This window comes from Salvelinus fontinalis, chromosome 3 (assembly GCF_029448725.1).
Source record: "Salvelinus fontinalis isolate EN_2023a chromosome 3, ASM2944872v1, whole genome shotgun sequence".
Classification (NCBI taxonomy): Eukaryota; Metazoa; Chordata; class Actinopteri; order Salmoniformes; family Salmonidae; genus Salvelinus; species Salvelinus fontinalis.
In genome coordinates this window covers 71,050,605-71,068,948 of record NC_074667.1, presented here as the reverse complement: position 1 = coordinate 71,068,948, position 18,344 = coordinate 71,050,605, and the positions used below count along the sequence as shown (strand labels likewise).

General features: G+C 45.6%; 1 protein-coding gene across 1 annotated transcript in view; it reads left to right on the top strand.

The window, feature by feature from the left end:
• The first annotated feature begins 6,475 nt into the window (after positions 1-6,475).
• The window catches only part of LOC129851376 (LIM and cysteine-rich domains protein 1-like), a 31,771-nt gene continuing 19,902 nt past the window's right edge, over positions 6,476-18,344 (top strand). The window contains exons 1-2 of the mRNA XM_055917879.1: positions 6,476-6,657; positions 14,091-14,176. Of these exons, the coding sequence (XP_055773854.1) occupies positions 6,631-6,657; positions 14,091-14,176 (113 nt within the window). The 5' untranslated portion in view covers positions 6,476-6,630. The remainder of the gene's footprint in view (positions 6,658-14,090; positions 14,177-18,344) is intronic.

Sequence of the window (18,344 nt, the reverse complement as noted above, 5' to 3'; positions counted from 1 at the left end):
CTAGGCTTTCGACTCTGTCAATCACCACATTCTTATCGGCAGACTCGACAGCCTTGGTTTCTCAAATGATTGCCTTGCCTGGTTCACCAACTACTTCTCAGATAGAGTTCAGTGTGTCAAATCGGAGGGCCTGCTGTCCGGACCTCTGGCAGTCTCTATGGGGGTGCCACAGGGTTCAATTCTCGGGCCGACTCTTTTCTCTGTATACATCAATGATGTTGCTCTTGCTGCTGGTGATTCTCTGATCCACCTCTACGCAGACGACACCATTCTGTATACTTCTGGCCCCTCTTCGGACACTGTGTTAACTAACCTCCAGACGAGCTTCAATGCCATACAACTCTCCTTCCGTGGCCTCCAACTGCTCTTAAACGCAAGTAAAGCTAAATGCATGCTCTTCAACCGATCACTGCCCGCACCTGCTCGCCCGTCCAGCATCACTACTCTGGACGGCTCTGACTTACAATACGTGGACAACTACAAATACCTGGGTGTCTGGTTAGACTGTAAACTCTCCTTCCAGACTCACATTAAGCATCTCCAATCCAAAGTTAAATCTAGAATCGGCTTCCTATTCCGCAACAAAGCCTCCTTCACTCATGCTGCCAAACATACCCTCGTAAAACTGACCATCCTACCGATCCTCGACTTCGGTGATGTCATTTACAAAATAGCCTCCAACACTCTACTCAACAAATTGGATGCAGTCTACCACAGTGCCATCCGTTCTGTCACCAAAGCCCCATACACTACCCACCATTGCGACCTGTACGCTCTCGTTGGTTGGCCATCGCTTCATACTTGTCGCCTAACCCACTGGCTACAGGTTATCTACAATTCTCTGCTTGGTAAACCCCCTCCTTATCTCAGCTCACTGGTCACCATAGCAGCACCCACTCGTAGCACGCGCTTCAGCAGGTATATTTCACTGGTCACCCCCAAAGCCAATGGTTGTCTTTCCTTTCAGTTCTCTGCTGCCAATGACTGTAACGAACTGCAAATCTCTGAAACTGGAGGCTCATATCTCCCTCACTAGCTTTATGCACCAGCTGTCAGAGCAGCTTACAGATCACTGCAACTGTACATAGCCCATCTGTAAACAGCCCATCCAATCTACCTCATCCCCATACTGTTTTTATTTATTTATATATCTTGCTCCTTTGCACCCCAGTATCTCTACTTGCACATTCATCTTCTGCACATCTACCATTCCAGTGTTTAATTGCTATATTGTAATTACTTCGCCACCATGGCCTATTTATTGCCTTAATTGTTTATGGTTCATTGAACAAGCATGGGAAACAGTGTTTGAACCCTTTACAATGAAGATCTGTGAAGTTATTTGGATTTTTACGAATTATCTTTGAAAGACAGGGTCCTGAAAAAGGGACGTTTCTTTTTTTGCTGAGTTTATTTGTCTAGCCATTTAACTGCATGAGAAATTCATAAAACTGTTCTAAGCATTCTTTGGCTTTTATAAACGGACAGTCAAGCTTGCTAGTTAAATAGCTAGCAAACTTAGAAGGTGAACCTTAGCGTTCTTGATGTGTCATTTAGCAGACACTCTTATCCAGAGTGACTTACAGGAGCAATTAGAGTTAAGTTTACTTACTCAAGGGCACAGACAGATTTTTTCACCTAGTTGGCTCAGGGATTCAAACCAGCAACCTTTTTGATTACTGGTTACTGGGGGTGCCTGAGTCTCATCACCTTTCAACTAGGGGAGGTACTTCCTCCATATTGCTGTCCTCTGGTTGGCTTGGAGGTGTTTCCTCCATATTGCTCTCCTCTGGTTGGCTTGGAGGTGTTTCCTCCATATTGCTGTCCTCTGGTTGGCTTGGAGGTGTTTCCTCCATATTGTTCTCCTCTGGTTGGCTTGGAGGTATTTCCTCCATATTGTTCTCCCCTGGTTGGCTTGGAGGTGTTTCCTCCATATTGCTGTCCTCTGGTTGGCTTGGAGGTGTTTCCTCCATATTGCTGTCCTCTGGTTGGCTTGGAGGTACTTCCTCCATATTGCTGTCCTCTGGTTGGCTTGGAGGTATTTCCTCCATATTGCTGTCCTCTGGTTGGCTTGGAGGTGTTTCCTCCATATTGCTGTCCTCTGGTTGGCTTGGAGGTACTTCCTCCATATTGCTGTCCTCTGGTTGGCTTGCAGGTACTTCCTCCATATTGCTGACACCTTACCCTTCCTTTCAGATCTACACAAGTGTCCAAGGATTAGAGGCTAGCCAGGCCACACACACTGTAACCACACGTTTACACATACGTCCCACCAGAGGGCGCCTCAGGACAAGCAGAAGAACAGGACTTTACACGCAGTAGGAATCCAGAGCATCAGCTTTGCCTTTTAGATCAAAATTAATAAGATTCTATGGACAGGACCTGATCCTAGATCAAGTTTATGAATACATGCCCTGTTCTAACCTGATTTAAATGGACAGGACCTGATCCTAGATCAGGTTTATGAATACATGCCCTGTTCTAACCTGATTTAAATGGACAGGACCTGATCCTAGATCAGGTTTATGAATACATGCCCTGTTCTAACCTGATTTAAATGGACAGGACCTGATCCTAGATCAGGTTTATGAATACATGCCCTGTTCTAACCTGATTTATATGGACAGGACCTGATCCTAGATCAGGTTTATGAATACATGCCCTGTTCTAACCTGATTTAAATGGACAGGACCTGATCCTAGATCAGGTTTATGAATACATGCCCTGTTCTAACCTGATTTATATGGACAGGACCTGATCCTAGATCAAGTTTATGAATACATGCCCTGTTTTAACCGGTCATTGCTCTGTGTACATTTACATTTTACATTTAAGTCATTTAGCAGACGCTCTTATCCAGAGCGACTTACAAATTGGGTCTCTCCAGGACCTTACAGCCAAATTGGGTCTCTCCAGGACCTTACAGCCTCGGGCCCAACTTGACCATCGGGGTGGGGGGTGGTTCTGGAGGAACGAGGTCAGGATAAAGACATGTACGGTACTGAAGGGGTCAAGGGTCAGGTCACACTCCTGGCTAGAGTCCTGCGTCGTAGGGTGGCGCTCCTCCTTAGGACAGTGGGTAAACAGAGAAGGACACACTCACTCTAATATATTTAGTTTGATATGGTCATATCATAAGGCAAAAGATTATTATGGTGAGTAGAGGACATACTGCCTTATCATCACGGTTCACTGCTCTGATGGGAATACATAGTGTAGCCTGGAGGCAGATATCATCGCACAGTACATGACACAATGGAATAGTCCCAAATGGCCAAATTAAGCGTACCTCAAACATGTTTTTAATAGTATTTCACAAACAAACGGAGTGTACAAAACATTTAAGGACACCTTCCTAATATTGAGTTGCACCCCTTGTTTTCTGTCAGAACAGCCTCCATTCGTCGGGGCGTTGGGACTCGACAAGATGTCGAAAGCGTTCCACAGGGATGCTGGTCCATGTTGACTCCCAATGCTTCCCACTGTTGTGTCAAGTTGGCTGGATGTCCATTCTTGATCAACACGGGAAACTGTTGAGTATGAAAAATCCAGCAGCATTGCAGTTCTTGACCCAAACCGGTGCGCCTGGCATCTACTACCATATCCCATTCAAAGGAACTTAAATCTTTGGTCTTGCCTATTCACCCTCGGATTGTATATGTGTCCCCTTCAATGTCTCAAGGCTTAAAAGTCCTTCTTTAACCTGTCTCCTCCCCTTCATCTACACTGATTGAAGTGGATTTAACAAGTGATATCAATAAAGGATCATAGATTTCACCTGGATTCACCTGGTCAGTCTGTGTCATGGAAAGAGCAGGTGTTCTTAATGTTTTGTCCACGATGTACATACAGCATGTGAGCCAGGTCTGATTGATCTATAACTGAATATCTAGTCAAATAAAACAGAAAATATGATGTTTCTTCCTGTCTTAATCATGTCTGTGTAGCGCTTTCTGTCCCTCACTGTCCTTGAAATCATTTTGAAAGTATTTCTCGTAATGTCCAGTAGCGCGACCCAGATCGGGGAGTAATGATTACTCCAACGTCAAGCCAAATCATCAAATGCACCTCTGCTCGATTGAAATATATTCTATCAATATATTGAATGTATTTTCCATTTCTACAGTATGTGACCCAGGTGTATGTCTTCTCTCTCAGGTGCGTATGGAGAACGTGACGGTCCTGGGGGAGGCTGTTATCGGGAACGATGAGCTCTACTTCAACGGTGCAAACGTGCAACGTAGGACCTCGGCACTTCAGTAGATCAGAAACAATTGGATGTTACAAGAAATATGGCGTCAGCTCCACCCCCGGACAATATGGCTGTACAGAAACCCAGCCTAAAACCCCAAACAGCAAGCAATGCAGGTGTAGAAGCACGGTGGCTAGGAGAAACTCCCTAGAAAGGCCAGAACCCAGGAAGAAACCTAGAGAGGAACCAGGCTCTGAGGGGTGGCCAGTCCTCTTCTGGCTGTGCCGGGTGGAGATTATAACAGAACATGGCCAAGATGTTCAAAATGTTCATAAATGACAAGCATGGTCAAATAATAATAATCACAGTGGTTGTGGAGGGTACACCAGGTCAGCACCTCAGGAGTAAATGTCAGTTGGCTTTTCATAGCCGGTCACTCAGAGTTAGAGATAGCTGGTGCGGTAGAGAGAGTCCAAAACAGCAGATCCGGGACAAGGTAGCACGTCCGGTGAACAGGTCAGGGTTCCTGAGGCATGGTCCCAGGGCTCAAGTCCTCTGAGAGGAAGAGAATTAGAGAGAGCATACTTAAATACTTAAATTCACACAGGACACTGGATAAGACAGGAGAAATATTCCAGATATAACAGGCAATACTGTGGTTATATAGTGTCTGAGAGGAGAGAGTTATATACAAAACATTAAGAACACCTGCTCTTTCCATGACACAGACTGACCAGGTGAAATATATGATCCCTTATTGATGTCACTTGTTAAATCCACTTCAATCAGTGTAGATGAAGGGGAGGAGACGGGTTAAAGAATGATTTTTAAGCCTTGAGACAAGTTGCCTTGGGGAGTTTACTGTTCAAATGTTCCTGTTGTCTTTATTGTCAGCTTCCCAAATGGCACCCTATTGCCTATGCACTACTGTTGGGCCCTGGTCTAAAGTAGTGTACTATATAGGGAATAGGGCCCTGGTCAACAGTAGTGCACTATATAGGGAATAGGGCCCTGGTCAACAGTAGTGCACTATATAGGGAATAGGGCCCTGGTCAAAAGTAGTGTACTATATAGGGAATAGGGCCCTGGTCAAAAGTAGTGTACTATATAGGGAATAGGGCCCTGGTCTAAAGTAGTGTACTATATAGGGAATAGGGCCCTGGTCTAAAGTAGTGCACTATATAAGGAATAGGGCCCTGGTCTAAAGTAGTGTACTATATAGGGAATAGGGCCCTGGTCTAAAGTAGTGCACTATATAGGGAATAGGGCCCTGGTCAAAAGTAGTGTACTATATAGGGAATAGGGCCCTGGTCTAAAGTAGTGTACTATATAGGGAATAGGGCCCTGGTCTAAAGTAGTGTACTATATAGGGAATAGGGCCCTGGTCTAAAGTAGTGCACTATATAGGGAATGTGGTTCTGTTTAGGATGCGTTCTCTATGCTCTGATGCCAACCTCTTGTTCGGTTGCCAGTTTCTTTCCTCTGTTGATTTGGACCATCATTGGTGAAAACAATAGAAGACTGTTTTGATCGTATGTCTTCTGTTGAGCTGGTGTTTTAGTCCAACAGTGTCTGAAACCGGCGCCTGCCAGACATTCTCGTGAGCCATTTCCATTTCCTGATCCGAAAAGGATGCATCTTATAAAAAGTCCTTCCTCCAATTTCCTCTCGTCCTGTCTCGCATAACGTCTGACATTTTTGAGAAAGAGCTGAGAAGAGGAAGTGAGAAAGAGCTGAGAAGAGGAAGTGAGAAAGAGCTGAGAAGAGGAAGTGAGAAAGAGCTGAGAAGAGGAAGTGAGAAAGAGCTGAGAAGAGGAAGTGAGAAAGAGCTGAGAAGAGGAAGTGAGAAAGAGCTGAGAAGAGGAAGTGAGAAAGTCCAGGAACGCCGTTTGAGATTCATCCCGTCTCAACATCTTTTTAGAAGCCAGTATTTTTTGGGGGTTTGTCTCTTTTAGATGTAATGTTTTCAGATCTTATTGTCCACCACACCTAAATATATAAATCAATCTTTCAGGGTGCCTCTTGGGATGGGTAACTATGTGACTAGAGCATTCCTGGGGCCTGATATTGCATCCTCACTCACCAGTGAGGTCATGTCTCTATCTGTTCCAGACAATGGGTGTTCCCAATGCGTAGGAAAGAGAGAGGGGAAGAAGAAGGAGGGGGAAAAAAAGTGGGAGGAGGAGGGAAAATACCACTTGAATTCTATTGGTTGTGGGGTGTTTTTACTTTTGCTGTGATTGGGTTGGCACGAGTGTTCCAGGGAATCCCAGCGGCCAGTCATTTAAGCCTTCTTTGTCAGACTCGTGTGCAGCAGAAAACCATAGTAGTGGAGTTGACCACAGTTCTCTGAAGAGAGCAGAGCTATCCAAAACACTCCTTCAGGATAGGCTCCATTTCTCTCTGGAACTGTTTCTCAGCCCTTCAACTTGAGGACTATGGATTTGACCTCTGGAATAGAGAAGGTGAGTGAAACGCACTTTGTAAATGTTTTCGTAAAAAAAAAAAAAAGTGTAGCAGCAACCATAAAAAAATCTATGCATAATCTTCCATATTTCCTGTAGTGTTTTCCACTGCTGTCTGTACTAGTCTGTTAGTGTAACCTGTTCACTTCTTGAACTCTGTCAGTTTTTGTATGGAACGGTGGTGATTGCTCTTCTTATAGGAATGCAAAACTTTATATTCTGACCAGTAAATCCTCCAAACCCCTTTTTTTAAACATCAGTCTGTCTCCCTAAATATATATATGTGTGTGTTCAGAAATATATATATATATATATAATGTACACACACACATATATATATAATGCATTCAAAAAGTATTCAACCCCTTTCCCTTTTTTCCACATTCTGTTACGTTACAGCCTTGTATTTTTGTCCCCCTCATCAATCTCAACACACTACCCCATAATGACAAAGCAAAAACACAGAAATACATTTTTATTTATTCAGACCCTTTGCTATGACACTTGACATAATTGAGCTCAGGTGCATCCTGTTTCCATTGATCATCCTTGAGATGTTTCTACAACTTGATTGGATGAGATGTTTTATACAACTTGGAGTACACCTGTGGAAAATTATATTGATTGGACATGATTTGGAAAGGTCCAGACACCTGTCTATATAAGGTCCCACAGCATGTCAGAGCAAAGACCAAGCCACGGTGAAGCATGGTGGTGGTGGTGGTGGTCGCAGCAGCATTATGTTGTGGGTTAGTTTTTTCAGGGACTGGGAGACTAGTCAGGATGGAGGGAAAGATGAACGGAGAAAAGTACAGAGAGATCCTTGATGAAAACCTGCTCCAGAGTGCTCAGGACCTCAGACTGGGGTGAAGGTTCACCTTCCAACAGTACAAACGACCCTAAGCACACAGCCAAGACAATGCAGGAGTGGTTTCAGGACAAGGCTCTGAATGCCCTTGAGTGGCCCAGCCAGAGCCCGTACTTCAACCCGATCGAACATGTCTGGAGAGACCTAAAAATAGCTGTGCAGCGACTCTCCCCATCCAACCTGACAGAGCTTGAGAGGATCTGCAGAGAAGAATGGCAGAAACTCCCCAAATACAGGTGTGCCAAGCTTGTAGCGTCATACCTAAGAAGACTTGAGAATGTAATCGCTGCCAAAGGACTGAGTAAATGGTCTGAATACTGATATCTGTTATTTTATAAATTTGCAGAAATCTATAAACTTGTTTTTTTTCTTTGTCATTTATTGGGTATTGTGTGTAGATTGATGAAGTGGGGGATAGAAACAATTTAATCCAATTTTAGAATAACGCTGTAACGTAACAAAATGTGTAAGTCATGGGGTCTTAATACTTTTCAAAGGCACTGTAGTGCATTTATTTTGACCAGACCTCTATGGGTCATTTCAGACACAGCTTAACTATTTAATGGAAGACCTACTAAAAGAAAGGGAAAGAATTTGTCTGGCCACGGTATGCATGTGTTGAATGGTGACATCTTAGTCTGATATTGGAACAGCGGGAACGAGCAACACAAAACATAGACCCAGACACATGCATACTATACACACGATAACACACGCACTATACACACACACACAACATACGCCCACACACACACAGCACGACACGCACGACACACACACACAACATACGCCCACACACACACAGCACGACACACACACACAACATACGCCCACTCACACGCACTATACACACACGTACACATGGATTTAGTGCTGTAGATATGTGGTAGTAGAGTATGGGCTTAAGGTCACACAGTATGTTGTGAAATCTGTGAATGTACTTTTTTTTAAATTGTAATAACTGCCTTAATTTAGCTGGACCCCAGGAAGAGCAATGGGGATCCCATAATAAATACAAATATTGAACGCAGTGGTCCTCTAACAAAGCCTGTTCACTGGCTACGGGTATTGCGCGTGTTGAAAGGTCTTAGTCTGATCTTGAAAGCCGTGTCCTCTAACAATCACCTGTCTATGGTGAGCTGCTTTAGACGGTTTTGAAATACCAAAACTAAACCCTCGACCTTTCTGAAACGATCTCTGAAATAGCTTGACCGTCTCTCTTAAGCTTACTTGACCGTCCCTACGGCTTTATCCTGAATTCACACATTGTTGCACTGCAGATGATTCCAGCCAACAATACCTCCGCCTCCCTGTGAGAGGTGTCCTACTGTTGACTAGAGCCCTATGCCTCCTGGTTAAAGAAGTAGTGCACTAGATAGGGAATAGGGTTCCATAGGGCTCTGGTCTAAAGTAGTGCACTAGATAGGGAATAGGGTTCCATAGGGCTCTGGTCTAAAGTAGTGCACTAGATAGGGAATAGGGTTCCATAGGGCTCTGGTCTAAAGTAGTGCACTAGATAGGGAATAGGGATCTGGTCTAAAGTAGTGCACTAGATAGGGAATAGGGTTCCTTTTGGGGATGGAGTCTTGGTCTGTTTCTGTGTCACAGCTATTCCTCCTGTCACACTAAAGAGAGACGAAGACGGATCGCATCAATCCAATAGGACAGGCCCGTTTTAAAATACTTGACTACATTTCAACAACAAACCCACAACCCTGTTCCTGTACTCCCACAATGTTGTCATATTGACGAGGTGAGGCATTTTTTAACAAACTCAAACGGTTCTGAACCCTACGCTGAAGTACTCGACTCTACACTAGGGAAGGAAGGGTTAACGAAAGACCACAGTGTTTTCAGAAACAAACTATTCCACAGTCAATAAACTGAGTTTGAGAAGTAAATTATAATGTTATTACAAAAAAAGGACAGTATTTTATTAATCTACAATCGTCTATTTATAGTTGATTGGATGTGTCAACGTGTGCTTATTGAAGACGAGAGAGGCTCTTGAGCTGACCCACTTCAGTTTAGCTGTGGCCTCCTCCATCCAAGTCTTTCCCAGAGCTATTAGGCCCTTCAGTTCCCCTCCCGGCTCTGGCTGAGTTCCTAACTTCATACTTAACGTGTTTAGAATGACAGAGCCGTTACAACGTTACAGCCCTTATCCTTTTTACAATGAAAAATACATCCTCCACACTTCCTTTTGCTTTGCTCATTCTTCCCGTCCGACTAAAGCAACATTGGTTTTTAAGGCAGCAGCACACTTTCTTATTTTCACACCCTAATGTGGTTGCAATGAAAGACTATTTACTTTGTATTTATTTTCATAGCAACACTATTTACGGAGAAATATGTAGCTAGCATATCTCACTATTTATGGAGAAATATGTAGCCAACATCTCATTATTTAGGCAGAAATATGTAGCTAGCATATCTCACTATTTACGGAGAAAAATGTAGCCAACATCTCATTATTTAGGCAGAAATATGTAGCTAGCATATCTCACTATTTATGGAGAAATATGTAGCCAACATCTCATTATTTACGCAGAAATATGTAGCTAGCATATCTCACTCGTTATGTATTTATATTCTAAGCATAAAGACTGACTGGGTGATTGTGGCTCTATAAATCACACCATTTTGTTTTCTGGTTTGAGAGAACCTGCAGCTTCTCGCGTGTGATCGTCTGTGAGGCGTTAGTGCGCCACCTCTTGAGTGAACAACATGGTCATTCAGACAGTTGTTTACTTGGGCGGTCTCATTAGTGCATAACAGACGTGGAACAGTCTGCCAAGCCGACTTGGCTGTCTCACCCTGCCTGGGTTGACACCTATTTACCCTGATCGACGGCCATCAGAGCTGTGGATTACAAAGGGATTTGATACCATGGTTGCCCTCCTAGTTTGTTTTGTTTGCTCTCCTGTTTCTAATGCTCTCTGCTTAACCTTTTCAACAGACACTTTCAGAACAGAAGTGCTGCTTGGGGAATGGCACCCCTATGAGCTCTGGTCAAAAGTAGTGCCCTATATAGGGGTTAGGGTACCATTTTGGACGGGCCTTCCGTCCTTTGTGTCCTTGTCTCTGTCATGTCTCTTCTCTGTATTCCTGTGAAGGACAGCGTGATCGATGATGGTGCTTTGTACATAAAGCAGAGCTGGCTTTGGCAGTCTACTCTGCAACATCATGGATTATAAATAGGCCGGGACCAGAGGGAGGGGAGGGGTCAGGCGCACCATGCTCTACTCATTGGTCCATCTTCAGAAAAGCCTCTCCGAGTAGGAGATCAATCTCAATGAATAGGATTAGTGGCTTGCGAAAGTATTCACCCCCTTGGCATTTTTCCTATTTTGTTGCCTTAAAACCTGGAATAAAAATTGATTTTGTTTTTATCATTTGATTTAATCAACATGCCGACCACTTTGAAGATGCTAAATCTTTTTTTGAGAAACAAACAAGAAAATAAGAACTTGAGAATGCATAACTATTCACCCCCTTAAAGTCAATACTTTGTAGAGCCACCTTTTGCAGCAATTACAGCTGCAAGTCTCTTGGGGTATGTTTCTATAAGCTTGGCACATCTAGCCACTGGGATTTTTGTCCCATCTTCAAAGCAAAACTGCTCCACCTCCTTCAAGTTGGATGGGTTCCGCTGGTGTACAGCAATCTTTAAGTCATATAACAGATTCTCAATTGGATTGGCCATTCCAAGGCCATTCCAAGACATTTAAATGTTTCCCCTTAAACCACTCAAGTGTTGCTTTAGCAGTATGTTTAGGGTCATTGTCCTGCTGGAAGGTGAACCTCCGTCCCAGTCTCAAATCTCTGGAAGACTGAAACAGGTTTCCCCCTAGAATTTCCCTGTATTTACCGCCATCCATCATTCCTTCAATTCTGACCAGTTTCCCAGTCCCTGCCAATGAAAAACATCCCCACAGCATGATGCTGCCTGATGCTGGGATGGGGTTTTCGGGGTGAGGAGAGGTGTTGGGTTTGCGCCAGACATAGCATTTTTCTTAATGACCAAAAAGCTACATTTGTGTCTCATCTGACCAGAGTACCTTCTTCCATATGTTTGGGGAGTCTCTCGCATGCCTTTTGGCGAACACCAAATGTGTTTGCTTATTTTTTTTCTTTAAGCAATGGATTTTTTTCTGGCCACTCTTCCGTAAAGCCCAGCTCTGATTAATGCCCTCCTTGCCTGGTTCGTGAGTTTTGGTGGGCGGCTCTCTCTTGGCAGGTTTGTAGTGGCGCCATATTCTTTACATTTTTTTTATAATGCTCAGTGGGATGTTCAAAGTTTCGCATATTTATTTTATAACCTCCACAACTATGTCCCTGACCTGTTTGGCGTGCTCCTTGGTCTTCATGGTGCCCCTTGCTTAGTGGTGTTGCAGACTCTGGGGCCTTTCAGAATAGGTGTGTTATTTATTTGTATATATTACTGAGATCATTTGACACTTAGGTAGCACACAGGTGGACGTTATTTAACAAATTATGTGACTTCTGAAGGTAATTGGTTGCACCAGATCTTATTTAGGGGCTTCATAGCAAAGGGGGTGAAATACATACGCACACACCACTTTTCAGTTGTTTTTTAATTACATGAAATCCATTCAAATGACAGGTTGTAATGCAACAAAATAGGAAAAACACCAAAGGGGGTGAATACTTTTGCAAGACACTGTATATGGGGGGAGGCCTGATTCTAGATCAGCATGCTTTTGGCCATAGTCTCTCAGAACAAGGACCCCCCCCCCCCCCCCCCCCCCCCAAAACAGGCTTTGTCCAATAGAGAGAGACCAAAACAACCTGGCTCTTGTCCCAAGTTAAAATAAACATCTTAAAGTCTCTAAGCCGTTCATTCATGAGCTTGTTGTTTAGACTGAGTTGAAGCATTAGGGAAGAGTTGGCTTATAGTCAGACACACACACTACAGAATTATATTGGAGGATCACGCAGTCAGACACACACACACACACACACACAGGATACACAGGACAAGGCTGCTTCATCACAGGGATCGTCCCTGTACAAACGGCACAAACACACACACACACACACACACACAGTTTGTAGGTAGTTTTTTTTTCTCTCAATGCTTTTAGGTTACTATTGGATATAATTGTGTCCTCAAATGTCATGAAGAATTTTTTGTTTTTTTTTAGCTGTCTCAATGACATCATTCTAGTCGTGGGAGAGTTTCGGCACAGTGTATCTGTAATCCGTGACATCACTCTGCTCAAACTTCTAATGTTTTAGGAGTCTGAAATTGTGGCTATTTGAGGAATCTCAAATGTAAAATATATTTCGATTAACACTTTTTGGGTTACTACATGATTCCATATGTGTTATTTCACAGTTTTGATGTCTTCACTATTATTCTGTGTGTGTTTGTGTGTGTGTGTACGGCCCTGTCAGTGTGTTTCTATATGATGTTCTAATGATCTGCCACTGGTGTTAAACAAAGCATGTGTGTCCGTGTACGCTGATGATTCAACCACATACACATCAGCAACCACAGCTAATGAAGTCACTGAAACCCTTAACAAAGAGTTGCAGTCTGTTTTGGAACGGGTGGCCAGTAATAAACTGGTCCTGAACATCTCTAAAACTAAGAGCATTGTATTTGGTACAAATCATTCCTTATTAAGTTCTAGACCTCAGCTGAATCTGGTCATGAATGGTGTGGCTGTTGAACAAGTTGAGGAGACTAAATTACTTGGTCTTACCTAAGATTGTAAACTGTCATGGTCAAAACATATAGATGAAATGGTTGCGAAGATGGGGAGAGGACTGGCCGTAATAAAGAAATGCTCCGCTTTTTTTTTTTTTTGACAACGCATTCCACAAAGAAAGTCCTGCTCTAGTTTTGTCTTATCTTGATTATTGTCCAGACGTGTGGTCAAGTGCTGCAAAGAAGGAGCTAGTTAAGCTGCCGCCGGCCCAGAACAGAGCGTTTTGCTCTTCATTGTAATCAGAGGGCTGTACATCAAGGAAACGTACAGTATTATACAGAGACATGAATGCAAGGAGCTCCTTTACAGCGAACCTGGTTTTACAAGTAAACGGATAAAGCAACACGACAACGCCTCTCCTCATGTTACCTACTTGTGTGTGTTTATACTGCATGTTCATGTTTTTAAATGTACGTAAAGTATTTTTGTCTGTCTATTTCGTTATGTGACCTCGGTAAGACTAGCCGTTGGCTTTTTATTTATTTCACTTTTTTTATTTTTTTTACCAGGTCGGCCAGTTGAGAACAAGTTCTCATTTACAACTGAGACCTGGCCAAGATATATAAAGCAAAGCAGTGCGACACACAACAACAAGAGTTACACATTGGAATAAACAAACCTACAGTCAGGGCTAATGAGGATCCTAATAAATCGCATCAAAGAGGTGTCTGTATGCTTTATGAGTTGAGGATACGGAGCTTTCAAAGGGCTCTGAGGCTCAGGTCTGTGTCCACGGAGTGTTTCCCTCCCTGTATATTCCTTGTCTAATAAATTGTCCCCCTTTCTGTCTGTCTCCTCTTATCTCTCCTCCTCTCCTCTCTCCCCAGATGTGGTCAGCAGCTCTAGTAGGGAAGGGTGCAACGTGTCTGTCATGTAAAGGGATCTGCTCTGGATTCCTCCCACATTCCTGGAGGTAATTTATCCCCAACGTTAACACACAACACAGTGGTGTAAAGCAGGACTGCGTCCTAACTTTTCCTAGTTCCCTTTAGTTCTCCCCTAATGGTTCTGGAATGTTTTGCTCCGTTTGCCTCGACTGCTTCTCTGCCGCCGATGGCCATAATGGAGTGTTTTTATTTGGAGTGATATATATATATATATAATGTCTAGTGGAAGATGAATGGTCCTGAAATATTGTCCTTATACCAAATGGCACCCTTTCCCCCTTCTGACCAGAGCCCCCCCAAGGGTCTGGGCTAACAGTGGAACCCCCCCAAGGGTCCAGGCTAACAGTGGAGCCCCCCACCCCCCTACCCCCTAAGGGTCCAGACTAACAGTGGTGCATTATATAGGGAACAGGGGCTATTTGACACTCAGTCACTGACTAATTGATGATAAACACACCGTTCTAAAACTACCCAGAATCCACTGCTCCCATTCAACTCTTCCTAAGATAAGTTCCAGTATTTTATGTGTTTTCATTTTTTAGCTTTAGGACTAAACACAACTTTTGATAGTTGTTCAGCTGAACCAAACAAAAATGATATTTTGTTTTATTGCTGTGGATATGGAGAGGTACTTCCTGTAGATATTGTAGTTGGAAAACTTGAAGGTTGAGTCCAGAATGCTTCTAATATCCCATAACTCTTTACATAAATGAGGAAAGTTCTAGACATGAATCAGTTTATTTTCCAAAAAGCTTGTGAATGTGACTTGTTCTAACCTATGTCTTCAACCTAGGCCAGGGGTATTGAAATCCTACACTATGAGTTCCGGAGCACTGCTGGTTTTCTGTTCTACTTGATAATAAATTGCAGACACCTGGTGTCCCGGGTCTAAATCAGTCACTGATTAGAGGGGAATCACCCACCTGGTGTCTAAATCAGTCCCTGACTAGATGAGAATCACCCACCTGGTGTCCCAGGTCTAAATCAGTCCCTGACTAGAGGGGAATCACCCACCTAAACCAGTCCCTGACTAGAGGGGAATCACCCACCTGGTGTCCCAGGTCTAAATCAGTCCCTGACTAGAGGGGAATCACCCACCTGGTGTCCCAGGTCTAAACCAGTCCCTGACTAGAGGGGAATCACCCACCTAAACCAGTCCCTGATTAGAGGGGAATCACCCACCTGGTGTCTAAATCAGTCCCTGATTAGAGGGGAATCACCCACCTGGTGTCCCAGGTCTAAACCAGTCCCTGACTAGAGGGGAATCACCCACCTGGTGTCCCAGGTCTAAACCAGTCCCTGACTAGAGGGGAATCACCCACCTGGTGTCCCAGGTCTAAACCAGTCCCTGACTAGAGGGGAATCACCCACCTGGTGTCCCAGGTCTAAACCAGTCCCTGATTAGAGGGGAATCACCCACCTGGTGTCTAAATCAGTCCCTGACTAGAGGAACAAAAAACAGATACATTGGAGAGATCAAGTAGATCCAAAGGTTGCTGGTTCTGATCGAAGGACCAATCAGAACCGAGCACACACCCACCCATCGCAAAGAGTGGAAGTGTTTTGTACAAGAATGTTTGTTAGCTATTTTGTATCAACTGCCCTGCTCTGCCCTGTTCTGCTCTGCCCTGCCCTGCCCTGCTCTGCCCTGTTCTGCTCTGCCCTGTTCTGTTCTACTCTGCCCTGTTCTGCTCTGCCCTGTTCTGCTCTGCCCTGTTCTGTTCTACTCTGCCCTGTTCTGCTCTGCCCTGTTCTGCCCTGTTCTGCCCTGTTCTGCTCTGCCCTGCCCTGCTCTGCCCTGTTCTGCTCTGCCCTGTTCTGCTCTGCCCTGTTCTGCTCTGCCCTGTTCTGCTCTGCCCTGTTCTACTCTGCCCTGTTCTGCTCTGCCCTGTTCTGTTCTACTCTGCCCTGTTCTGCCCTGTTCTGCTCTGCCCTGTTCTGCCCTGTTCTGCTCTGCCCTGCCCTGTTCTGCCCTGTTCTGCTCTGCCCTGTTCTACTCTGCTCTGCTCTGCCCTGTTCTGTTCTACTCTGCTCTGCCCTGTTCTGCTCTGCCCTGTTCTGCTCTGCCCTGTTCTACTCTGCCCTGCTCTGCTCTGCCCTGTTCTGCTCTGCCCTGTTCTGTTCTGCCCTGTTCTGTTCTGCCCTGTTCTGCTCTGCCGTGTTCTGCCCTGATCTGTTCAGCCCTGATCTGTTCAGCCCTGATCTGTTCAGCCCTGTTCTGCTCTGCCCTGTTCTGCCCTGTTCTGCCCTGTTCTGCCCTGTTCTGTTCTGCCCTGTTCTGTTCTGCCCTGTTCTGTTCTGCTCTGCCGTGTTCTGCTCTGTTCTAATCTGCCCTGTTCTGCCCTGTTCTGCTCTGCCCTGCCCTGTTCTGCCCTGTTCTGTTCTACTCTGTTCTGCTCTGCCCTGTTCTGCTCTGCCCTGTTCTGCTCTGCTCTGCTCTGCCCTGTTCTGTTCTACTCTGCTCTGCCCTGTTCTGCTCTGCCCTGTTCTACTCTGCCCTGTTCTACTCTGCCCTGCTCTGCTCTGCCCTGTTCTGCTCTGCCCTGTTCTGTTCTGCCCTGTTCTGTTCTGCTCTGCCGTGTTCTGCTCTGTTCTACTCTGCCCTGATCTGTTCAGCCCTGTTCTGTTCAGCCCTGTTCTGCTCTGCCCTGTTCTGCCCTGTTCTGCCCTGTTCTGCTCTGCCCTGTTCTGTTCTGCCCTGTTCTGTTCTGCCCTGTTCTGTTCTGCCCTGTTCTGTTCTGCTCTGCCGTGTTCTGCTCTGTTCTGCTCTGCCCTGTTCTGCCCTATTCTGCTCTGCCGTGTTCTGCTCTGTTCTGCTCTGCTCTGTTCTGCTCTGCCCTGTTCTGCCCTGTTCTGTTCTGTTCTGCCCTGTTCTGCTCTGCCCTGTTCTGCCCTGTTCTGCCCTGTTCTGCCCTGTTCTGCCCTGTTCTGCCCTGTTCTGCCCTGTTCTGCTCTGCCGTGTTCTGCTCTGTTCTACTCTGGCCTGATCTGTTCAGCCCTGTTCTGCTCTGCCCTGCTCTGCCCTGTTCTGCCCTGTTCTGTTCTGCTCTGCCCTGTTCAGCCCTGTTCTGCTCTGCCCTATTCTGCCCTGTTCTGCTCTGCCCTGTTCTGTTCTACTCTGTTCTGCTCTGCCCTGTTCTGCTCTGCCCTGTTCTACTCTGTTCTGCTCTGCTCTGCTCTGCCCTGCCCTGTTCTGCCCTGTTCTGTTCTGCCCTGTTCTGTTCTGCCCTGTTCTGTTCTGCTCTGCCCTGTTCTGTTCTGCTCTGCCCTGTTCAGCCCTGTTCTGCTCTGCCCTGTTCTGCCCTGTTCAGCCCTGTTCTGCTCTGCCCTGTTCTGCCCTGTTCTGTTCTGTTCTGCTCTGCCGTGTTCTGCTCTGTTCTACTCTGCCCTGATCTGTTCAGCCCTGTTCTGCTCTGCCCTGCTCTGCCCTGTTCTGCCCTGTTCTGTTCTGCTCTGCCCTGTTCAGCCCTGTTCTGCTCTGCCCTGTTCTGCTCTGCCCTGTTCTACCCTGTTCTGCTCTGCCCTGTTCTGTTCTACTCTGTTCTGCTCTGCCCTGTTCTGCTCTACTCTGTTCTACTCTGCCCTGTTCTACTCTGCCCTGTTCTGCTCTGCCCTGTTCTGCTCTGCCCTGTTCTGCTCTGCCCTGTTCTGTTCTGCCCTGTTCTGCTCTGCCGTGTTCTGCCCTGTTCTGTTCTGCTCTGCCCTGTTCAGCCCTGCTCTGCCCTGTTCTGCTCTGCCCTGTTCTACCCTGTTCTGCTCTGCCCTGTTCTGTTCTACTCTGTTCTGCTCTGCCCTGTTCTGCTCTGCCCTGTTCTACTCTGTTCTGCTCTGCCCTGTTCTACTCTGCCCTGTTCTGCTCTGCCCTGTTCTGCTCTGCCCTGTTCTGCTCTGCCCTGTTCTGCTCTGCCCTGTTCTGCTCTGCCGTGTTCTGCTCTGTTCTACTCTGCCCTGATCTGTTCAGCCCTGTTCTGCTCTGCCCTGTTCTGCCCTGTTCTGCCCTGTTCTGCCCTGTTCTGCCCTGTTATTTTCTGTTCTGCCCTGTTCTGTTCTGCCCTGTTCTGTTCTGCCCTGTTCTGCTCTGCCGTGTTCTGCTCTGTTCTGCTCTGCCCTGTTCTGTTCTGCTCTGCTCTGTTCTGCTCTGCCCTGTTCAGCCCTGTTCTGCTCTGCCCTGTTCTACTCTGCCCTGTTCTGCTC